The 24,400-nt window shown below is 45.4% G+C and overlaps 2 protein-coding genes and 1 long non-coding RNA gene across 3 annotated transcripts in view; 2 read left to right on the top strand and 1 right to left on the bottom strand.

Moving 5' to 3' along the window:
• Nucleotides 1–24,400, top strand: part of LOC109517923 (uncharacterized) — a 43,997-nt gene that overhangs the window by 15,798 nt on the left and 3,799 nt on the right. The window lies entirely within an intron of this gene.
• gsx1 (GS homeobox 1) lies at nucleotides 10,452–13,282 on the top strand. Its single transcript, XM_019873425.1, has 2 exons — nucleotides 10,452–12,509; nucleotides 12,595–13,282. Exons 1-2 carry the CDS (start codon nucleotides 12,128–12,130, stop codon nucleotides 12,948–12,950), a joined length of 738 nt encoding a protein of 245 aa, XP_019728984.1. The 5' UTR covers nucleotides 10,452–12,127; the 3' UTR covers nucleotides 12,951–13,282.
• arhgap31 (Rho GTPase activating protein 31) overlaps nucleotides 17,355–24,400 on the bottom strand; it is an 11,345-nt gene continuing 4,299 nt past the window's right edge. Inside the window, exons 4-12 of the mRNA XM_019873419.1 lie at nucleotides 24,014–24,096; nucleotides 23,815–23,922; nucleotides 23,597–23,739; nucleotides 23,321–23,525; nucleotides 23,059–23,180; nucleotides 22,184–22,240; nucleotides 21,460–22,107; nucleotides 20,934–21,073; nucleotides 17,355–20,810 (exon numbers count right to left, since the gene is read on the bottom strand). Coding sequence (XP_019728978.1) covers nucleotides 18,843–20,810; nucleotides 20,934–21,073; nucleotides 21,460–22,107; nucleotides 22,184–22,240; nucleotides 23,059–23,180; nucleotides 23,321–23,525; nucleotides 23,597–23,739; nucleotides 23,815–23,922; nucleotides 24,014–24,096 — 3,474 coding nt within the window. The 3' untranslated portion in view covers nucleotides 17,355–18,842. The remainder of the gene's footprint in view (nucleotides 20,811–20,933; nucleotides 21,074–21,459; nucleotides 22,108–22,183; nucleotides 22,241–23,058; nucleotides 23,181–23,320; nucleotides 23,526–23,596; nucleotides 23,740–23,814; nucleotides 23,923–24,013; nucleotides 24,097–24,400) is intronic.

Here is a 24,400-nt window from a genome sequence, read left to right as displayed (position 1 = left end):
CACCGGTCTCCCACGGTTTAACAAGAGACCTTTGAGGAGTCTCAGTAAAAAAAAGTTTGTTTCTCTTGACTTCATTTTTTTAGCCAGTTCACATTTAACTGTAAATGTTTGCTACATAGCCATAAATTATATATTCTCACAGAGATGCAATAAATAATCTGTTCAAAGCACCGAAATTGTTTTATTTTACATTAGGTGCTTAAATACCTGTGGCTGTTTTTAATCTGCATAGAATCATGGCTAATGCTTCATTACAGGGTCTTTTTACATAATGATCCTCATGTTGCTGCTGTTAATTTTTTTTTATTAACGCAATTACCCGGCTCTTATTGGACTGGGTCAGAGGTCTAATTACCCTGCGTCATGCCGGTAAATAGTTGGTGCCGCCGAGCAGGTGGCCCTGGAGGTAAGAGGGAGACATGGGGCATACCGAGGCGGGCAATTACTGGATGAATTTCACTTTAATAAATGTTGGGCTGCATTTGGAAATTCAGATAACAGAGCTTTCTGCCTAATGGGTGCTGCTCCGAGGCCACTTGTGCAAGGAAATGATCCCAAAGAGGCTTTAATTAACAGCAGCTACATGATCCAGGCGGCGCGTGACAGAATGTGAAAGTGTGGGGGAGAGCATGCGGCACAGGGATAATATGAAAATTAGTGAGGGGGAGGGGTGCGCTTGAAAAGTGGGCGCCAACTTTTATCTGCATGCAGGTTTAAAATCAAGAATCTGCTTCTGAAAAACTGTGGCGGGGAAAAGAAAATGCATTGTAAACAGTCCATATGAATTCATTTTTGGGGGGGTAGTTTTAAAAGTGCTTTACTTCATAGCCTGTTAGCAAGTCTTTGTTCATAAAAAACACATTTAATTATCAAAAGGCAGTGAATTAATCAAATGGGAGAATTCTGGTGACACTCGTCACTTTGAGGTCACCAGGGAACACTGAGCCAGGGACATCCAATTGAAGTAAATCATTGTGACGATGCTTTTGCTTCTTCTCACGCATTGAACACAGCAACCGCTGTGGGAGTACTTCGTAAACGTGCTGGTGGATCGTCCAGGCCACGTTGAACGGGAAACGCACAGTTGGGTTTAAAGTATAAGCTTCCCGGAACTTTTCGGACACGCCACAATCAGTCGTGCTTTGAAATTTGGATTTTTTATAAACTGCATGTTGCCATTCGTATGCAAGAGTCTTTACTTTTATACCCAACATGAAAAGAATCAAGTTGTCACTTGGCTATTGTGAGAGCCATTGTAGATTTTTATTTTATTTTTTTGCTTTGCCACGCTGCCCTCAGTCTGTTTGATTATTCTTTCACGAAAAGTTGAGAATAGCTGCTAACAGGAAAAAAAAAAAAACACCATTTAGTCAAACGGGTTCGTATGTTTTTTTTTCCTCTCCCCCTATGCGCAAACTAAAACCTCAGACCACCCAAACATCTAAAAGTGAACAGTGATTAGTCGTACTCGCAATTTACAGCGGCTGCCCGTAGTTTGTGTTGTTGTTTCAGGCTGGCGGAATGCACGCACAGTGAGCTGAGCAGGCAGTGGTGTAATGGCATGTTTGCATCCGCACACCCAATTCATTATCGCGCATTTGAAGCAGAGAGTTTGTTTGGTCCCGCAGCCGCTGTCGCTTTCCCTGTTTTCAGTGCCTCGCACGAGCTGCTCCCAAGCGCCAACCGGATAGGGCTGCGGTGGTTTTGTTGTATGCGTGTGTGTTTTTTTTTTTTTTTTTTGTGCATGCAAGGTCCTCATGGTTTTACACGCTGCGGTCTCCCTCCACTCTCCACCGGTGCTAAAAGCCCAGAAACAGAACGGTAATTGCCCAATTAGGGCCCTCGCGCCGTGGGCCGCGGAGCACTATGCGCCTCCACATGCTCACAGAGTCAGATAATTGAGATGAAAGCAAATGAACGGATGGCAGACAAACAAGCTACTAGAAAATAATTACTTGGAGTGTTTCTTTTCAGTACCCGTACAGCGAATTTCATTATTGTCAATAGCCTCTAAAGCTGCTCGAAATGCCGGTATTTGTCATATTCATCGAGACTTGATAATGACATTAATTTGTCTTAATGGCTCGGTTCTATTGTTAAAAATAGTGAAATGAGCAGAAATTGTCTTTGCTCGGCAGGTAGAGAGGACTTCAGCACACTCCTGGCCAGCACGAGGAGATAATTTGCCGTGCTTGGCAAATTTCAAATAATTTGTTACACGGAACATGAGTAATGTTAATACCATTAATGTCCATTTTCCTTGAAATTCATTACTGCCCTTTCTTTCGTCTGTTGTAATGCCTTTGCCATTTTGCGGGGCTTCAGGTTATTGCGGCGAGAGTGGCTACAACGTGGACCATTTTGTCTTGTACACAAATTTAAAAAGACGCGTACCCGCTGCTCCCCCTGACGTCTCGTATTGGCGAATTTACAATCTCGCATTCTTGACAAAAGTCATGTTCTTCAGCTCGGGAAGATTCTCGAAGATAGCTTTACTTCCCTCCGGGGCGTATTTGAACCGGTTCGGGTCATTTACCCAGCTTCCGATTTTCGGAATGACCAACGATGTGGCACTGCAAAATAAATGCGAATAACCTAAAATATTGACTTCAAACTACCGTATTGAGACGGAGAACCTCAATACATTTCCACTCTTGATTGACCAAAAACGAGAAAAAAAAATGAACAGGCTCCCTCTCACATCAGCTTGCAGGCCCTCTTTCCAATCACCGTCCCCCGTGCATGTTACGTTTTGACACGAGAGCAGTGACAACACAAGCACCACATGACAACCTGTTTTGAGTCTGTGGAGCAGGGAAAAAAAAGACCCTCCTCCCTCCTTTGAAAACATGTCATGTATTTCAGAAGAGAATTTCTCACATAAACATTTCCTTTCAAGGACCAAATTAATCAAGGCGCCTCGTCAGAGTGTGGTCGCGGGCGGCCAATTGCCCATCCCTGATCTCACCACTATTCCTCTGTGATGATGATGATGACTGAGATGGAGACGCATTGTTGACCTTTGTTTCCAAAGGCAGATCTTTTTGATATTCTGCCAAGGAAGTCATACATACAAAAACTGTTGTTGTTTTGTGTGTGTGTGTGTGTGTGTGTGTGTGTGTGTGTGTGTGTGTGTGTGTGTGTGTGTGTGTGCGTACAGAGAGGTTCGGGTAATGATTGCTTAAAGCGGAAGCTGGTGATTCATTTGACTCCAGTTTGGAACATCTTATGTAATGTGTTGTGTAATACTTTTTAAACTGTTTTTGTGCTTTTCCACCATGATGGAAAAAAAATACTTTTTTTTTTTTTCTTGTTGATTTCCTTGAAAATGGGGGGGGGCAGTACATGATTACAAACATTTGAAATGCACATTTCAGAAAGAAATTGCTGTGATGAATTGATTGGCTGGTTTCTAATAATGTCCGAGTGTTGTAGACATCTTTTAAAAAACTTTTAATAGGGAATCTGTTAGTTTGATGTCTTTTTGGGAGCTTCTCTGCAGTTTGTGATTCATGCCTGACGTTATTTCTACCCCCCACCCAAAAAAATTGACCGTCATCATGCAAAAACGGCCTCCATGTGAGGCACGTGAAGCCAGCATTTAAATGAAATTTAAAGGACTAGATGGGTGTCTCATTTGAATAATTCATTGGTGGTGTATCTCCACCTGCTTCAGCCTCCGCGCCGGCGTCTGAATGGTGATGTGTGACACACTCCCGATGAAAAATAACAGCCGCCCTCAGATCTGCACGACGGCCGATGAAGAATCGCTGACTTTTATTGGCGGCGAATAAAAGGATGCGGTTGAAAGAGTCAAAGGCTGGCAGAGAGAGAAGGATTCAGAGGGAGGGGCGGAGGAGTGCAAAACAAGGCCCCCATCCATCACACGAGTTGAGGAGACACATTCCAGTGCCCTTAGCGAGAGGATACATTCACTCAAAGTCACAAAAGAGGAGGAATCTGGGAGAAGCTGGGAGGGGCGCCCATCAATACCCAACCTCGCCCTCGGGCTCTCTGAGCGCACCAACTCAATGCGCCTTCCAGCCCAATTCACTTGCCTCTATGGGCATGACAAATGTACATTTTGCCGCCCGTGAACGCGTTGATGCTCAAAACAACAAAAACGGACAAAAAAACAAACTCGCGGGACGGAGGCGAATAGTTAACCAAAAATTTTCAACTGGCCTTCCCTCGCTGCCCTCCCCGGCCCCTCCCTCTTTCTGTCCGCCGGCCCGTCTCTCTTTCTCCACTTCGTCCCACTCATTAATCGGGAGTTGCAGAAATTTGGGGCCGGGGCGCTAGGATATCTCTGTCTGGCTGAGTCGTGGGGATTTTAGGGTGGAGGGAGCAGGTGATGGCTTTCTGGAGTGCACTCATTTACACTCCTCCTTTTCTCTCGCTGAGCAGCGTGAAGAGGTGGGAGAGAGGAGGAGGGGAGGGGGGGCACTTCCCCTCACTCCTGTGAGCTGCACCTGCCAGGGGTGAGAGGATCAATGGTGAACTCTGACCCCGTACCTTTCACAATGCCCGCTTATTACTCCTAGCATGTAATGTATACGCCGTTTGTCGAGGATGCGCCACAACTGTACCATTCGGCGCCATTGGCGGCACAGGTTTGAAGTTGTGCATCGCAAGATACAACCTCATTGGTGGCAACACTGATGGAGTTTCCTTCACTGACTGATGAAGACAATGAGCAATCAATTCCAGTGAGTAGCCCGACAACATTGAGTTACAAACTCTAGAAGTTAGCCGCAAACTCAACGGAGCTCACTTCACAACAAGCAACAGTTTGGCAGATTGTTCACGGTTGTTCAAAAGAAGGGGCTTGACGTCGTTGACAGCCACTCCTAGCTGGAGTTTACTTTCAAGCTAAACGTAAAGCAAAGAGAATTACATGTGGATTTAAAACAACCGCATCACTTTAAATATCCATTCACCCATCCATCCGCTTTCTGAACCGCTGATCTGCTAGCTTAATGCTAACACACAAGTCAAAACACCGTAGACAGGCTAACAAGCAGCACTGATGAGCAATGGACATTTGAACATAAACGGTGAAGCGATATATGTAGACAGACGATAACAAAATACACACATGCATTCTTTATCCTCTGCACAAAATGACTACGACAGCTTACCGTCTGAGTTGGTTCAGTGACCAAGCCCAATTAAGGGATGGCAATCGAGGGATGGAAGAATCTTTTTCCCGAATGTTAGGCAGCAAGTCTGAATCAACTGCCCCTCTGCTGTCCACTTTGTCTCAATTCCTTTAAGATATGCTCAATTCTTCCTGATCAATTAACCAACTAAATACGCATTGTATTGAATAGCACACAGCTGTCTTCACTGCTTTCTTTTTTTGGGGGGGTGGGGGGTGGGGTCACCTGTTGCGTTTTTTGCCATTCCAAAGATGCCAAATATATGACAGGTTCCCTTTTACATCAGTGACCAAATGACGGTATGGTGTCGGTGTTTTCCAACTGGTGCTCATTATAAATAGGAGGCCTCTTGGTTTTGTTGTCTGGCAGCTCATTTTGTCCTTGAACCAAGTATAAACACTGATTATTCAGAGTGCATAGCTCCATTTTGGATTCTGCCGTGGCGTCGGAGTAGTGTGAAAGTCGGCGGACCCCTGGCCTTGACCAGCTGAGAGCCAGTGTGTCGGTTTCTATGGTAATGGTGAAAAAGTAACTACCTCCCAGCAGCGCCCCGCCGCGTGTCGCCTCCCCAATGGAGCGCATCTGCAGAATACAGGGAGGGGGAGGGACCCGGCGAGATGGGCAGTGACCCGTCATCACACCAACTCTCATGCATGTGCTCGTATATAGACATTGAATTCGCCTAAATTTTGTTTTCGCGCCGCATGTGTCATAACTCTTGAGAGTGAGAGGGGGAAAGAGGGAGGGGGAGAGAGAGAGAGAGAGAGATTCCCAGTTCAGTCAAAAGTGGAGCGTGAATGGAGTTTAAAAAAAAAAAAAGCTGTCATAAGGATGGAGTGTGTGTGTGGGGGGGGGATACAACAACAAAGTGGGGAGCATAAGAATCTTACCAAAGAAGACTTCAAATCAAAAATCATCCTGAGACCGGTGTACTCGTGTGTGTGTCCAAATGTGGTTTTCATTGCTTGTTAAAAAATAAAAATGTCACCCTGCCCGACATACTGTACTATATTCAATTATTGAGCCACTACTAATTTTGTTCTTCTAATGACCTTTTCGTATGATAATTTACATTATTAAAAAAAAAAAAAGTGAAAAGAAGCATCAACAACAATCAACGCATTTAATGGCGGCCTTGGACTATCTTGACAACTTTCGGCCGGGATGTTTTTAAAACCCCTTTGTCCACTTTTCAGAAGTCAGAGTTTGTGTTGGCAGTCAAACGGCTTCACCGTGGAAAAAAAAAAAAAAAAAATGAAGACCGCTCCGAAACAAAGGCGACCCCTGAAAAGAAACTAATGTGAGATGAATGGGAAGGAAATAGTCCAAACCCCAGGAGGTCATTAATGAGAAAACCATAAACTTTCAAAAGAGTCACACTGGCTTGTTTGTTTCCTTGAAGCGTCCCAGCTTTGAAACTTTAACCGCTTACGTGTCTCGACCTCCACGAAGGTAAATCTCAATAATACGCAGAGCCGAAAATGTGTAAATCGTGTTCGCGCGACTTCTTTTTTTGTAGTGTTTAGGCACTGCTCTTGCTGCTCTCTGACCTCCCTCCTCCCTGACTCCGACCCCCCTCTGTGGTTTCCCATGAGCCTCCAATTGACTCAATTAAGTGAACACACAACTACCATATGCTTAAAGATGTTTGTTCTCACAAAACGGCCTCGCAGCTGCATCGAGGAGGCTCACGGCAGTGGGAACTTGAGCGAAGACCAAACGTCCTCCCATCCTGTGTTCCTGTGATCTTTTGTCATTTGAAAGAGTGTCCCGTGGAAACATCAGAGTGGCCAAAAATGGACAGAGAGAGAAAAGTGACAATGAAGGAAAGTTAAGAAAGTGAATGAGGGGAGGATCAGGAACGGCGAGTGAAAAGGAGGGAGGGGCGGCGAGTCGCCATCAAAAGTTGTTCGGCGCCATAACTCCTCTTTGTTTTGGCCACAATCACGTCTACGGCATGTTGGCCCGCAGCATGACATTCGGCGGAGAGAAATAAGGCAAACAGAACATCGCAAAAGGCGCTTCGCCTTGCCGCCTCGGGCTTTTGTACTCGCGGGGGACTGTTCACGGTGCAGCCGAGGGCACAAAACGTGGAACAAAAGGGGCAGTGTGGAGGAAGGCACTATCCCTGACATCCCCAGCACTTTGAACAACTTGTCAACGTGGACACTCAAGCGCCTCCACTCTGTCACGTTGGTGTACAGAGCCCTTGAAAGGCCTTGCTGACCTGCCCATATCCCTTTGCCGGGGTTCAAATGGCAAGAAGCCTTCATTGTGTCGGCGAGAGTTCATTAAATTCATTGGTTTGACCTGTTATTTCTCGGCCAAAAGTCTGCTGATTTGGAAAAATGTGAGTCAGCCGTACGTAATCGCCTCGTGACCTTCGCGGGGTAAAAAAAACAAAACAAAAACCTTTGAAGAGTTTTTCAAGGCTTTTATATGAATGGAGTCAAAGGGAAAGTTGGAGACATATCTATAGCAGAACAAATGGATTGACATCAAAAGGGAATTGGAAATAATACAAAGATAGTTACACTTCTAATGGTTCTGGGGGCTCCCCCTCCCCACCCCACTCCCTACACTTAATATTTCGACCTAAATGCGTTTACCAACTCATTATTTCCGTTGATTCCCCACAAGTGAAGAGGTCGGTCTTGGAGAATCGAATACATGTTCTGAAAGGTTCGTGGCGTCGGCTGTTGAGATGTCGGAACACGTCGTGGAAAACGTGAGCCTCTTCGTTCCCATAACGTGGCCACATTTAGATGTAAATTGGCTCATTGGGATGGCCAGACTCTCAGGTTTGCATTTATCTCCCATTTATTCTTGTCATACACTTGCCAGGCTGCGCAACAACTTGGTCCTGAGAAGATGATTTTGAAAAGCTTTAAAACAGGCAAACTCGATTGAACTCTTGAAAAGAGACGTTAGTGGATCAGGGTTGAATTATAAATACAGGTCATTGATTTGTAGCGCTTTGCTTTCAATGCAAACCATCTAGATTGGGATATCTCAGAACTGCGTAGGCTAAGCTCCCTCTGCGATCCTGCTTTTTGTACCTTCATTGCTTGACTTTAACGGCTCAGGTATACGAGTTGGTCCTGAAAAGGCCAAAAAATGTCAACAGTACTTTCAATGTATTCTTTTTTTTAATTCTCTTCTCAAGTTTCCATTATATTGTGTGGGTGTGGACGGACACAGTGATTTGCAACGTGGCAGATCTGAACGGCATCTCTGAGTGGTTGCATCTTAATATTTGATTGCTTGTGACGACTCATACGAACACTTGAACCAATAACTTGCGATACTTAGAAAAGTCTGGGCCTAAGCTTTTACGGTGTAGCGCAATTGTCAAACCGACCTCTGGTCTACTCTCAACGTGGCGCAAAAGAGGTTATTCAGTCTTGTCTCGGATTTAAAGTTGTTTGCTAAGTGCACTCAGCAGTCGTGTCTTGGGAGTGCACAGCCGCACTGGGACTGTCGGTGGGACCAATACTTGACCCAGACTCATCCGCATCAGAGAGATCCTTGTCTGAGGTTGAGTGATGGGTTCAGAGACCACGTAGATCAAGTTGAGAAACTGTGGAAAAAAATATTTTCAAATTCCATTCAAAACAAACAACTCAAAAACCAAATCAGGCCAAAAACCAAATTTCTTTCTTGTCCTCAATATAAGGACACACTTCTTATTTATTGAGGGGTCTGATGAGACCCCTTCAATTTTCCACTTCATTTTACCTGTGGGACAATTGTATGTTTGAGATTCACTGGGAACAACCCAAAAGGAATTTTCTATTACAGTGTGATAGTGGATTATTTTTTTAATCCAACTGTTTGTAGAGTGTGGCCTCTTCTGTTTGGTTTTCTGGTCTTCGCTTCACCCTTCGTACGGAGTTTGCATCTTCTCCCGTTTCCTTCCACACCCTAAAAAATAAAATAAAATTGATCAAAAATAGCCATTGGGTCAAAAAGGTAGGGCAAAATAATAAGTAACATTAATTAAAATTTCACCCATTTTTGGGTAAAATGGGATCGGCCACTTTTTGACCCATTTGAGGATGTTTTTGACTCAACTGTTTTTTGGAGTGTTATAACAATGAGATCAGTACAAAGAGCATTTTACGGCCAAAAAGTACAAACATTGTTGGTGACGTAACGACGGCCCGATAAGACCGCCGCGGCAGAAAACTTGACGAGTCCACCTTTCAAGCGAATACGGTTTCATGTTGCCATTTGAGATATGACTTTTTGCAAAGTTACGTCGACTTATGAAACCTTGTGCAATTCTGGATCATACCCCCCCATTTAATTAACATCACATTTTGAAATGTGGTGCAAGCTTGATTCCCTTTCTGTAGAACATTAAACCACAAGAGCACATTCACCTGTGGAGCCTCCCCTTGCCGGCAACCCTCCCCAACGCGGCGTTACCGAAGCCCTCTCGCTTAAAGATTCATTGGTCCCTATAGACTCCAGCAGCCCAAACATATTGCGCCATTCAGCCGGTACTTATGTGTCATCTGTTATCTATTGCACTGGTGTTTCTGGTGAGCATATGAATGATAATCAGGGCCTTTGTGTGTCCAGAGAGGTGCAGCGGGATCTGCGCTCTGTGATGTTGCCTGAGGGGGGAGATTAGGAGGGGCAGCCGGCCCTCTGTGTCACGTCGACAGTCACAGCGCTCATCGTCGGCCGGGCCCAAACCCCACTGGGACCTTAAATCCTGTTACACTGTCAGCTAAAACCATCATTTGTATTAGAGATGTGTGGGTGTTTAAGTGCGCGTACATATTAAGTGAGGGGGGATAGTGTCTTAAAACGATGAATTATTCATACCAAAAGAAAAGGAGATATTGACTACATCTCCATAAACAGACTGCGCTCTTTATGTCAGCGGGCACGAGATCTTTGGGTATAATTGCATAAAAGCCGGTGAAAATGCTCTCCTCCTGCAGCACAGCAGGCACCGGTCAGCCTTATCGTCAGGGGTGAATTTGAGTGACGGCGATTGTTCCAACTTAATGTCGTATAAATAATTTACTCTTTGCAGTGTCGATTCCTCTCTCTTTTATCCAACATGAAGATTCTCCAAACAGCTGTAAGTCGGTTTCGCTCGGGGCATGGTTGTTGAAGTGCGGGCACACAGGCCTCATGATTTGAATTTTATTATTATTATTATTATTATTTTTTTTTTTTTGTGCAGAAAAAGTACAGTGCTCTAATGTGAGCATGCAGGCTGGATATCCCCCCCTCAGTAACAAGTGATGGTGGAGAATGACAATCTTTGCACTTCTGGCCTGCGCCTCCAGAGGGAGGTCAGAACTATTTGTCAGTCTCCAGTTGGGATTGCAAATTGGGATGAGCCTCCCTGCGTGATGACCTGCAGAACTTCCATTCCCAACAGCGGGGCGACTGCTTTACGTCATTTGGGAATTGATGCGCCGACCAGCAGCTTTCTGTTGAGCAATAATTTAAGCGGACACACATTTCATCTTCCCTTTGTGGTTTTAGAACATAATCTGACACATTTGGCCCATTGACTTATGTGACCGTTACAGCTGTGATTTTTTTTTCCAACACCTGTCGTGATCTTGTCACAAGTTTCGACGAGGTTGGCATGCTAATTCATGAGCAAAGGTATTTTTTGGTATCCTGTGATAACAGATCTCATCTCAGGGTTTAACTGCTCCTAATTCACTGTAATGTTGAAGCCTAATGACAGGTCTAAGGTTTATTGCGCATTAGCGGTGTGATGCTGAGCACATTACATGTTGCTGGGCCTCTTTTTAATGGTCACACAGACACCATTTATCCTGATGTGTTTCGAAGTGGATGGCCCCCCAAAAAAATAAGCCCACAAACAATTATTTGAAAGCAGTCTGATGGTGGGCTGTGCATGCATGCAGGGCACTTCTTGCCTGCTCCGTGTTTTTGACGTGAATGATTTAAAAAATGTCCAACTTTTTTTTTTTAGTGTTGGGGAAACTTGTCCTGTCTTTGAAGGTCGTGTTCAGAGCGCCTTAAAGTGAAAGAAAATGTTTTCCTATTAGCTAATTGAATGAGAGCGCAAAGCGAGGCCGCGCTGCTCCATGACAGAGTCGCCTTTGTTACGTCTATCCGCCGCTGTCACACACTTTAATTCGACTCTCTTTCTCCCTCATTGAAAGCCTCCACAATGACATTCAATAAGGGCCGCCGAGTGAAAACCTGGTTATTTTTACATATTCTTCCAAACCACCGCCCCTCCCGCCCGCGACTCGGCAGGGGCCCGAGCAAAGGAATTAATCACCGCTCTTTAACAGAACTGCCTTCAGGCAATGACTTGTCCCTTTTCTTGTGCCTAGAAAATGACACATTAACCCTAAATTGGTTTGCATAAACTTTACATTCAGCTGTTGCGTACGTATACATATAGTAAAAAAAAAACAAACAAGCAAAAGTAAAGCAAACGTTTCGGACGCATCCCCTCGCGATGGTGTCACCGAATAGCGTGCGCAAATTTCGAGCTTGCTTTTGCGCCACGCACCTCTTATTCCTGGCCAGGCTGACAAATCCTCGAATCCCGACCGCCGGCTTTCTAAATGTGACAATTGAAGCCGTGTTTTATGATAAAATAAGAGCGATGATAAAAGGCAGAATGGGGCAGTGCCGCCTCTCGCGGCGTGGGTGGGGCTGACAAGAATAGACTACATTATGCAGTTCATTTAGTTAACAAGTGAAATAATGGGGAAGCGTGCAGTGGGAATGCCGAGAGAAAAGCACAAAACCCTATTGAGGGCTCTCGGCCCGCTTGCAGCGTAACCGTCACATGGCCGAAGCGGCTCGGCTGCGCCTATTTAAGGAGCCCCCGGCGCGCCTTCAGCACCACTTCGCTGTCCACCCTTCCACGCGAGAGCACGCTGCCAACGTCCCACGCCTTTTGCGGCCGCACAACTCACCCACGACTTTTCCGCACGCCCGCCACCATGCCGAGGTCTTTTCTCGTGGATTCGTTGATTTTAAGAGAGGCCAACGACAAGGGGAGCGAGAACAGCCCGCCTCTCTTCCCCTACGCGGTGCACTCGCCGGGCCACCCCGCGCACGGGCTGCCGGGCTCCTGCCACTCCAGGAAGGCCGGGCTGCTGTGCTTCTGCCCGCTGTGCATGGCCGCCTCCCAGCTGCACCCGTCCCCGCCCGCGCTGCCGCTCCTCAAAGCTTCCTTCCCGGCCTTCGGTTCGCAGTACTGCCACACGGCGCTGTCCAGGCAACACGGCTCATCCAACAGCATCAACCTCGCCCACGGAGCCGCCATGTACCAGGCCGCCTACGCGGTCCCGGATCCGCGACAGTACCACTGCATCTCCATCGGTGAGTCCGTCGCCGAGTGCGCACCTCTCCTTCCCTCATCCCTCATCCCGCGTGTACTTGACGACCCCGTTTCATATTTTGGCAGAAAACGGCAACGGCAAACTTCAGAGCAGCAAACGCATGCGCACGGCCTTCACCAGCACGCAACTTTTGGAGCTGGAGCGCGAGTTCACGTCCAACATGTACCTGTCCAGGCTGAGGCGCATCGAGATCGCCACCTACCTCAACCTGTCCGAGAAGCAGGTCAAGATCTGGTTCCAGAACCGCCGAGTGAAGCACAAAAAGGAGGGCAAGAGCGGATCCGGCGGCCCACGGACTGCCACCAACGGCTGCAAATGCTCGTCGGCGGCCAGATGCTCGGAGGAAGAAGAGGACGACATGCCCGTGTCTCCTTCCTCATTCTCCGAAAAGGATGACGTGGACTTGTCCGTCTCCCCCTGAGCACCCATCTGGACGATTTATTATTATTTTTTAAATGTAACATGAGCCAAAAAGACTGTTCCACTTCTGTAAATACGAAGAGAATATTTAATCAGGGAATTGTCCTGAATTATTGTATAATTCTGTATACATGTTGTACGTTTTGTAATGTAGTTTTTTTTTCTTCTGAAAACGGTCCATTTGTTGTTGCCGAAACCTTGAGTATGGTCGGTATATTTGTAAAGGCGAACCCTGCGCCGTTTTTTGAGCTCGGACTCAAATCCTATGATTCAATGTGATTTCAAATGTATTTATTTATTTAAAAATGTGGGGAAATAAAAGCAGATTTCTGAGCCGTACGAGTTGTGTTGTCTCGGTGGTCTTTTTTTTTTTTCTTTTGCGCGCCTTTGTGCGCGCGTAAACCTGAGCCAAGTTCATGCGAGTCGACTGGACTTGACTCATGTTTGCAAATGTGCACACAAATACAAAAGAATAGTATTGCTTTCACAAAACGTGTAGCTCATCTTCAGAAATGTTGTATTTTATAATAAATACAAAAGCGACTGTGGTGTGCAGAGAGACGTATTCCCAACACATTTTGATATTGAGTATCCTACTTGGCCGTCTCGACAGATTGCTCAAGTACAACCTGGAGTGACAAATGAAATGTTTTGTCTTGTTTCGTGCTGAAGTAATAAATCTAATCTCTTGGCGTTTTCTCCCGTGGGGGGACCTTTCAAGCGGATTTCACTGCCACGCACTCACTCATTCATTTGCGGTTTTAGGCTGAAACGAGAAGTCTCGTGTGACTGCGTGAGTTAATCGTCACCGCGAGTGAATAAACGCGCATCATTTAGGGTGCGTATGGCCTCAGATATCGATCGGGTATGAAAATTAAATGAGGAGCCACTGCTTGGTGTCCGTGACCCGCATTATTGTTTTGTTAACGCGCCCCAAAGTGTGCTCAAGTTTATTGCCGCATTCATGAGCAGGTGGCTTGAAGCCTAAAGGGAATAAATACAATACGCCTCATTTTCTGTTACCCTGAATAAAACATCGCTATTTATTGACGTCATCTTTTTTTATGTACACAAAATGGAAACCGCAAAAAAGATGAAAAAAAAAAGAATATGGATAAAATGTGCCATTTATGGTCAAATCGTGCGTTGTCAAATGTCAATCGAATGTTTCGGATAAAAAAAAAAATCGGCGGTTTAAAAAAATTAATATTATATGAATATATGTATTTTAATAAATAATATATGTCTTCTCGCATAGCCTGTGCGCATAGTGTCCACGCACTGACTTTCTCCTTTGTTTTACGCACTGTTCCAGCCGCTTTCTGCTGGACTGTTTGGACCCTAAACCGATCTTATTGTAGTGAATACACTTTAATTTATATCTGCCTCATTCTAAACATATCGTATAATTTTGTAAAGGGCAAAAAAAAAAAAAAAACTAAACACGCCAACCTCAAAAGTGCACAGCCTGCTATTTGCATCAATGTCCCTTTTGGAAGTTACGTTTCGCTTTTAAACCTCCCTTTAATGGTTCACTTAAGCATTTTAACAAAACGGCAATATTTGCATTTGTTAAGATGTGGGATTAGACTATTTTGTTAATTGCATCATATAGCCCCATTTTGCCCCAAATGTGCTCTCTGCAAAGCAGCCTTTATCCATTCAATAGCCCGGGGCTACGCGCCCTGGGGGAGCTTAGACGGCCGGTGCTCCAAATGCTTAATTTATTTATTCTTAATTTTGTGCCGATCAATTCATTGAAGCAAAAAGGACCACGGTGTCTTTTTAAAAGGAAGAAAAGGGGATTGTGGACGTAACCTCGACGGGGCTGACGAGAGGGCTCCCCTGACGCTTGGAGAGCCGCTTGAGTCAACAGGCGCCCATCTCGCAGACTCGCCCTCGTCTTTATCCCGGCTAATTTTTTATTTACGGCTTTCCTTTGACATGTCTCTTATCTATCAGATTAAAAGAACGGCTTGTAACAAATCAGTCTGCCCGATTTACAACAGCATTAAAAGGGGACAAAAGGAGCAGGCAGTCAGTACCTGAGAGTCTGGTAGACGGGCGCAGCGCTGCAGCTGATTCGATGGTTTGAAAATACGCACGAAACAAAATACTTGAATCCTGAAAAAGAGCCTTTGTACGTTTCTTTAGAAATCAAGCAATTCTGCATGACAAAGGACAATTAATAAGCCGTCTTTTCACGACCAGCAGCTGGTTTCCCCGTCAAGGAAAGTTGGAAAAAATTCAGGCTGAATGCGCGCAAAAGCCCCTTTGCGCGCAGACAGCAACCCAAGGTGACCCATTTGGCACAGTTAAAATAACCGAGCCGAGGTAAAAGCGAGGGAACTGTCAAAAACATTTAAGCTGAAATATCTTGAAATTGCAAATCCCTTTATGTGGAGGGACGCTGCCGATGTGGGTTAGTGGTACAAAGGAGGTGGTTAAGTTGGAGAGGCTTTGCAAACGGACACGTGGCTTCTCAATGAGAGCGTGGCTTGCTCGCTGCAGCCGCTGCACACTCGACTATACTTTCAAAAAAACTTTTGAGGCCCACTAAATAATCTATAGAGCCGCCGGCGGGCAAACCACAACATTTTTTAGGTTAGTTTTTTTTTTTTTAAAGTTGTTTCGACCTGTTTGTTGAAAGGATAAATAGCAGCTGCCGCTTTGAAACGTGTTCTATCTTTCAAGCAAGAACAATTATGAGAATCAATTCCTATTTGGAGATAGTACAACGACTTTCTTGTTTCAGTTTGAAAGGATAAGTACTTTTTTTCAGCCTTTTACAATATATCACATAAACAAATACAACTGGCATGTTTATGCATGGCGAATGTTTGTTTAGCTAACTTCACTTCATAAATAGTGAATGATTTTGTGTGTTTTACCACTAACCCAATACTTACTTCTCTTTGTTGCCGTTGATTTTTTATTTTTTTGAATAAAGCAAGCTAGATCATTCCATGCATTTTTTTTTTTTTTTTTTTTTTTTGGGAAGAGGGGCCAGGGTGGGGTGCAGAGCCCTTGTCAAAGTGTCAGAGAAGGAAACTGGCGCCTTGAACTCCTGAGTGTATTCTCGCTGCAACATTTGAACCCATTCAGCTGCATATAATCTGTTTAACAGCTAATCAGTAATGTAAGATGAAGGACTGGCACGCAGCCTCACTTCTCCCACATGTGCCCCCCTTCTTAATTGAATATTCAACGCGCGCAACCGTGCTTTGCTTTGCCTTTTTTTTTCTTCTTCCAGGGTGCTCAGAATGCGCCTTTCTAATTCGGCCTCCGCTTATAGAAGCGGTGTCAGAGGTCGACTAATAATGAACTGACGTAGACATGGAAGTGACCTCTGCAAGCGCCAATTTATAGACTTGGACGTGCGTGTGACGCTTGTCCTTTACGCGTTTGGGTGCACTTTCTGCTTGGGTTTTATTTATTTATTCACATCTTATCGTATCTTGAGAATTCACAAAACACTGTTGGATTTTTTTTACCTCTTCGCGATGACAATATATCGCGGTTGCGATGCCACATGCAAGGCTGTGATGTTTTCGAGGAGAAACACTGCAATTACGAATCAAATCCATTTGAAAACAAGTGCGATTTTTACGCAGCAAAGCACCGTTGTTTGGTGGTGTTTTTAAGGATAAAACGTGGATGGCATTCATTTGCCGTCCGTTGATTGGGTTACGAGGCGAGTTACTTTGCTGCTCCTGCAGCACACATCACGCACTTGCTTATTATTTTACTTGGTCGGTGTGCGTCCAGCTGGACTTGCACCAGGGCTTGCTTTTGCTCTCCCGCAGTTTGGCGCATGAGCGCCATCTGCTGGTAAAAAAAAGACAAACTTGGGTTCCTTTCCACATAGAAGCTCACAATTGCCAAGTGTGGCGTTTCAAAACAAACACACAAAAAAAAGGCCCCATATTTTTTTTCTTCCACTGCTAAAATAACATGATTGAAACCAGCAATGGAAATGTAACTAAGCCACCCTCCTGCATTTGATGAAACGTTGTGTCACTGATTACAGTTATAGTCTCCAAAAAACGACGAATATGCCCAACGTATCTCTGTATGTTGTCCTAAACTACTGTGCGTACACCAAATGTGTAGCATTTACGACAACAGCAGCAAAGCAAGACGGGCCACCACAACTCATATTTTTTTTCATGTTCTTTTGGTTCCGACATGGTGGAAGTACTGTATGGAGGACTTGCACACCACTCGAACCAAGACAAGGCTCTGTCCATGCAATACCCTGAAGGAACACCAATAGATCAACAATGTTAATATTAGTTACAGTTACTTAGAATAAGTCCTCCCCGGCTCTTCTGGCCTACGCTGTTGCGGGGGAAATTTCTCCCCAAATTCTGATCCGTAAAAAAAAAATAAAAATACTAAAACATTTCATTTAAAGAACTGTTTATTCTCATAATCTTCATTGTGGTCAAGCTCTCCGAAGGAGGCCTTTTCTTGGGAGACATTTTACGCGTCCACTTTAGGCGAAAATGACAAAACAACCAAATAAAAACAGCGACGGTCATCGAATCGTGCACCCAACACATTGTCATTTGGGAAAACAATATCAAACATATAAAATTGTTTCTAGATGCTTTCGGTGGACATTGATACAGGCAGCATGCACAAGGGGAGTAACTCTCGATTTTTACATGTCAGCTGAATCAATCGCCTTTGCTCCTCCTCGCAAAAGCATCTTTGTCAGATAAAAAATAAAATGTAAACATATAAAGAACATAAAGTTACACCCCAAAAAAAGGTTCTTCCTCAGGTTAAGATGATGGTCGGATTTACAGTCTGTATACCAGAAAGTGTATTTCCTTTTAAATTAGACAATCACAGTCAAAATCTTGATACTGTTTCCTTTATTTCCTTCTGTTGAAAGTTGACTTCATGTCGCCGATAGACGCATCTTAGCAGGATAGTTCCTGCACGCGATATGATCAGAGCCATTATAGCTAGCGCAGGTTATCGTTATCAGTTTTATGTACACTTGCGTTGATCCCAAAGCCTTCACGTTGGAGGATTTGTCTCAAGTGGATGCAACAAAACACGAAAAGGTTGCAGGACAAACACTGGTTTCTGAGAGCTCAATGTCAGTACATCACAATGCGATTGATGTCACATTTTCGAAGGCAGAGTGCTACAGTTCAATTCTTGCCGCGATCTGGTTCGGAGCTGCCAATCTTGATCCATCATTGACAGTTTTGAGATTTGCGGCCGTTCGACAGAGTGCAGCCCACCAGTGAATTGACACATTTTTCAGCGCTACCAGGAAGATATTTTGCTAGACTTCCTAAGATATGGATGGAGCTGGACTGCTTGGTGGAAACTGGATCCATGACATACAGAGAATGGAATTGTTGCTTTTATGCTGGACATTTAAAAAAAACAAACAAAAAAAAAGTTTTTTTTTCCAGTAAGTAACAGACACTCAACAGGTAAGAGCCTGAGCCAAAAAGAAAACTATCTCCAGTCAAACTAACCTTCATTGGTTTTCAAGTATCAAATAACAAAGAGTCAATTCTGCGGGTAATTGATCGATCATCCAAAGCTGATTGCTAGTCAGATGCTCTCAAAAAACATTGGTTTGTACTAAAGCACCACACATGGGGTCAAAAGCACTTTTGCGTGTCTGAATCGCGGATGTTGTCGCCCATGTCGCCGCTAAAACGCCTCAGTGACTAAAAGATCTCCGAAATGTACACTGTCTCTTAAATACTCCACGAATGTAGTGAGAAATCTTAATTTAATAAAACATTCAACCCCCCCCCCGCCCCCTCAAGAACAGCTTTCTATAAAATACTATCACTGTGATTTACAACATTCTCAAATTCGTCTCAGTAAGTTATTTACATTCAGCCAGTCTTCCTGATTACTCGATCTGTCTGTGGTTCCTGTTATCGAATATCATCGATCTCCTCTGTGGCTGGTAGAAGCAGCTGGTTGACGTTTCGAGTCTCTGACCACTTTTGGGAATGGTCATTTTACTTTGGAGAGCAATCCCTTCTCCCGACGTCTCTTTCGCTGCTGACTCCTCATCCAGGCTCTTGATGGAGGACAGAAGTTTGCCGTCGTCACCCGATGGAGGGTAATCCATTATGGGAAAAGGGGGACTGAACAGGATCAGACTCTGGGGTCTCTGCCGGTTCCTAAAAGAGGGCCTTTGCAAAAGGTTTGCTCTGTTGGGTCTGGGACAGTCAACAAACACATCAAGACTCGGGGCGTGTCGCCTGGTGATGACCGGTAGCTCGGTCGTGCTCGTTCTGGCGTTCTCCGCTTGTTTCTCAACCTTTGGGTGCGACTGGTGTTCGGGCACAGGCTCTTTATTCTCGAGTTCCTCCTTCAGATCGGACATAAGTGGGAGAGGTGCAGCGTGGCTTTTCTCGGCACTCGTTTGAGGATATTCCTTGTCCTGTTCCGTCCCTGTCTCAATGTCACCGTCTCTCCTCGAGTGAGGTATCTGACTGTACTGCACCTTTGGTGGTACAACAGGCACGGCTTTGGCCTGGCATGTCTTTATCATGAAGGCGGTCCGCACTGATGACACGCTGACGGGGGCGGAGTTTCGCCGCAAAGGTGCCTGCCGATCATTCAGGAATAAGTCCAATTCAGAGAGGAGCCCATTGTTCACAGTCCCGGACGAAGACCTCGTACAGGAGGAGAACTCGTACGAAGGCCGGCTTTGCTGATTAGAAATGTCGCGAATGTATCGAGGCCCCAAGTCCAGATTCAGGGAGTATGGTCTGTGTTTAGCAAGGTTGTGTTCTTCTCTTTTCTCCGGCCCTGCTGAATCATAAGACATCTGTCTGTAAAAGTGCTGCGATGATTTCAGTTTTTTCGGTCCGCATTTCCCAGTTGGAGCGTGCAATCCATTGCTAGTGCTGATGCTAGCCTGCATCGAAGGCAAACAGTTCAATTTAGTCGGACATTTGCTGCTGGATGTTGGCGGAATGTTTCCTGACAAGGTCTTAGTCAGAGATGTTCTTTTTGATTGTTTGCCACCGGATGAAGGAAACGGGGTCCGTTCATCGCCCGAGGTCAGAGTTACCTCTTGGGAGCTGACGTAGGGTTGCTTTTGAAACAATTCCTCCACATCAGGTGAGTGCAGTGGACTGGTGACCCACTGCTTGTTGGAGCTGAGGTCCTCCCATGATTCCACCAGGTCCAGCTCCTCAGAGTTTCCTGCGCATCCTTCATCATCGTCTTGGATTGGCAGCTCCAGAGATTGAGGTCTCTCCTCCAAACATGCGGAAAACCTTGAAATAACTTCAGGAATTTTCTCTCTGTCACGCGAGACGTTTTGGTCTTCTTTGGGACTTTTGTGTTCCCCAAATCGCCTTTGGTCATCGTCTACTGCCGAGGAGCCGCCGACTATTGGAGAGTCACTAGGAACTTCACTTACGCAAGTTTCTTTCAAAGTGAGTCGGCACTGTTCTGCATTGGTTGCGTCTTTGTTCAAAGGCAGAATTTTTGGAGACATCTGCTGACTTTTGTCGTTTGTTTCATCAGGAGCAGGGCTGCCCTGTTTTCGACTTTGGTTCACCCAAGCATCATTTTTATAGAGAGAAAATAAGATGTCAGACTCTGAAGGCTGCTTCTTTGTCGATTGAGCCCTGCAGGGGTTAAGATGATGGTTGAGAGAGGTCTTTGAAGTCTGCTCTTTACAGAACATGGACAGCGATGGAGAGCTGCGACTTCTGTTTGATTTAACATCCATGGTTAGCCTCTTGTTTTCGCTCGGTAAAATGGAATCGCAACTTAGGTCACTTTCCGCTTCGGTTATCTTCAGCTCTTGGCGGACATCATACCACAGCTCCTCTGTGTTTCTTAAGCCCTCATCCTGGATTAAAAAGAAACAAAACATTTTGTTTACAAAATACTGTCGGCACATTTGTCACGACATCATAAAGTTTCGAGATACTTCATAAGACTCTTGTAGCAAGACTAACAACCGATTATTTACCCGTTGAGCCGTGTTTTGGCTGTCCAGTTGGTGCCCAGCCGAGTGTGCTGGAGCTGTGCCCTCACTCAGAACTGAAACATCTTCCACTGCAGTATGACTCGCCTCTTCCACAGCTCCCTGTCGTACTCCTTTGCTTGAATCTGAGAGCGAAGCACATTATTAATTGCCGGACGGGTAGCCTGCGATTCCTGACCTATGCGAGCAAAGGTGACAGTAGCATTCAAATTGTTTCAGAATGGTTCTCGGACTGGTGTCACAAAATAAATATTTTGAGCTCATCCACGTTTTTTTTATAATGGGCCTTCATGATTCCCTTGAGCTTGGGTCAATCGTCCGGCCCGCATTGAAGAGCAAAACTCGCAGTTTGTCATTTGGATTTGAAATACATATTTGCCACACCAGTCTGACACATCTGGTAAAGAGTCGTACTGAAGGGAGGAAGAAAAGGAATGCCTTTGGATGAGGTTGGATTTGGAACAGACTGTCCTGCATTCTAAAACGGGTTGAAAAACGCAGCAGCTCTTACCCTCCGGCGGTCCACTTGAGGCCGGCTCCGATGATTTTTTCTTCTCTGTTCCATCTCTCTTGTCGGGCTCCGCTTCGGAACCCATGACGCCTTTTCCACCATTGCTCTGCTCTGAAGTCTCTCTACAGGCTTTCAGAGTTGCTGCAGCCATTCGGTCCTTAGCAAGGCCTCTGCATGGCGTGCTGTTGGAGCTGATCACGGCCGACACGCGCAGGGGGACCGAGACAGCGAAAGGCTCCGAGATGTTGACGGCTCTACGCTGGTGCCTCGGCGATGACTCCAGTGGAAAGAAGCTTCCCGGAAAGGAAGGTCGAGAGGTGCTGTTATAGGAAGAACCCGAGTAGAGCATTCTCCTGTTTTTAGGCGATGTGGGTTTGTAGCCACTCAGCTCATCTCCTTTGAACACCTTGAGCTGCTCTGGCAGTGTTCTTTGAGAAGTTGCCGAAGCACCCGATGAGCCGCCTTTTTGGCTCAAGCCGGCGTTCCATCCAACTGTTGCGCCGGCAGATTTTTTCCCTTTCAACTCCCAGTTTTGTTCGTGTTCGCTCAAGTCATAAAGTGAATCCGATCCCAGTGTTCTTGATTTGACATCTGGAACAAAAATGCTGCCTTGTCCATCGGATTGACTGTTTCCAGTTCTGTCATCATCTGGAAACAAGAGGAGTTGGACCAATGAAAGGATTGGCATATTTCATTTTCATTTTCTTTGGCAGAGACTCTCTACCTGTTGGCAAGGAGCACAGCGACTCCATGCTTCTGGATGGTCGAAGAGATGACTTTTCTGAGGGAAAAATGCACATGATTATCACACAGTCCCTGAGCATTACATGAATCTGTAAAGACCTTTCGACCACAAATTTACTGAGCTCTTGAGAAACCAGGAATGAGCTCGGTCGGGATGGATACCGTGATGAATTGGATGACCACATATGACCGTTCAGAAATGTGTCTGTCATGTGAAATTTGATCAAATTCATGTTTGCGTCAACGGGATAAAGCTGATTTGGTGTCTCCAAGAAATGGAGGTACAGTGGATGACGCCACTTGGCAGGATCCACCAGATGGCGCAATACATTCAGGCCCCCTCGATTGTGCTGCTGTAAAACCAACTGTAGCTGTGGAACTATTGTGTCATAAAATCTTCTGTAATTTCATCAGGGCGGGGGGTTGTCATAAGACCGCTTTCACAGAGTAACACGCTCATTTCTCAACAAGAATTATTTTTGGCATGGTGACTGCGCTTCATTCGGTTGTCTGAAGCATTTGAGTTTAACCGTTGACCCGAAGTTTCTGCGACCCTTCTGACGTTCATCAAGGCATTTTTTGATTTATTTTGAAGAGAATTTATGCCAACAGGAACAAAGATTTCATTTTTGTGCCATCTAAAAATGATTTTCCTGATTGTTGGTGAGGAAGATTTCTTGGAATGTCATTCACAGTACGTGCATTGTGTCGGACTACGCCGCTGGCTCGTAACGCGTAGCCTTTAATGACAGGCTTGGGTGATGATATTGTACTTTATGCCGTACCCTGCGGCACTGGACACTTTTGTCACTGACGAGCTGTCCGCGTTACTGTTACAGTCACAAGATAACTTGCCTGTTAAGCCTGGAGCTCGAATGAACACGCTTCCATTTCGGCTCAGTTTTCCCTTGGAGTCCACGGAGCGTCCCAAGTTGAAGATGGATTTCCATTTCTTGGATTTCCCAGAAAGCTTTCTCCTGAAGATAAATAGTTGTTTTACCTGCTGGTAATTCCTTTGCGTATGGCACACATGCTGACATTTCTTGTTGTTTTTTTCCCCCCCTCAGTTGCAAGCTTTGGCCACACTTGATTGTACGCTCAGTGAAGTGTGACTTACTTGCTGTCCAAATCTATGACAGTGTGGTAGAGCGTGGCCGTGCTGGTGTCGGGCAGACTGTTCTCTCGTTGGCGTTCTTTATGCACGGGATGGTTTGGACTTAAGGAGCGAGCTTGGGCTTCTTCCAGACTCATCAGTTTCATCGGCCCGCACTGACCGCTAATCGGGAGCGTGGCGTATTTCTCCCCGCACATCAAACTTGGCCCTGTTGAAATATTACAAGTCATGTTTTCACAAATCTTTTCCGGGTCGGTTTGCCTGAGGTGAATTTCATACCGTCTTTTGCTTTGATTTGCGCCGAGTCGCTGTTGAAGATCTGCTCCGTGTGGTTTAGAATGAACTCCACCACCGACTGTTGTATTCGCACCTCCTGGAAAGCCATGTCTCCATTACCAGATGTGGCCTCTATTGTTTTGGATCTGTGAAAATAAATAATACATTCGGACGTGCAAAGGGGAAAAAGTTCCGAATCTGATTGTTCTTTATAAACCCACCTCAGTAGATTAGGAGCCCAAACCAAGGCCAGATTGCGTGTGTGCATGTTTGTCTGGGCACTCAAAGTGGCGAGGCGGGCCAAATGCTTGGTGAGGTACTCCAGAGTCCTGAAAGCAGTTGGGAAACGCTCCGTCTCTTATTTATCACAATACTAAGGCTTAAATGAAGTATGAGACGGCATTCCGTGCCGCAGTTCACCTGAAGTGAGGGGTCGGCAGTTGCTTCACAATCTTTTGGATGTGTAGAAGTCTTTCGTGATCACCACACACTGAAGCCGCTTCCTAGCATGTCAAATAAACATCATGTTTTTAATTCCACACGCTGCTTTATTTGGAATATGAACCGAATTCCAAAGTCAACTCCCTCTGAGCAGGACCCGGACACTTGCGTGAACGTCAACAAGCCTTTTGCCGGAGTGTGCGCCGCCTCAAAATGATGCGACCTAGGCCTCAACACATTTTCTGGATTTGTCGGACATTTGTGGCCAACATAAATTGTTTTTATGCGGTCTCCTATGTGTCTGGCGGTAAGTCTGGTGGCACGGTTCCAAGGGGGGGGGGGGGGGGAAGAGATAACACATGGATA

This window comes from Hippocampus comes, unplaced genomic scaffold (genome assembly GCF_001891065.2).
Source record: "Hippocampus comes isolate QL1 unplaced genomic scaffold, H_comes_QL1_v1.1 scaffold59, whole genome shotgun sequence".
NCBI classification, from domain to species: Eukaryota; Metazoa; Chordata; class Actinopteri; order Syngnathiformes; family Syngnathidae; genus Hippocampus; species Hippocampus comes.
Note: the sequence above shows the minus strand (reverse complement) of the source record. Positions and strands in the feature narration are given on the sequence as shown.

Excerpts from the sequence above, each read along its gene's own strand:
- gsx1 (XM_019873425.1), top strand. The coding sequence starts at position 12,128 with ATGCCGAGGTCTTTTCTCGTGGATTCGTTGATTTTAAGAGAGGCCAAC. Across the intron at positions 12,510-12,594 it reads GTACCACTGCATCTCCATCG|AAAACGGCAACGGCAAACTT; the intron begins GTGAGTCCGTCG and ends ATATTTTGGCAG.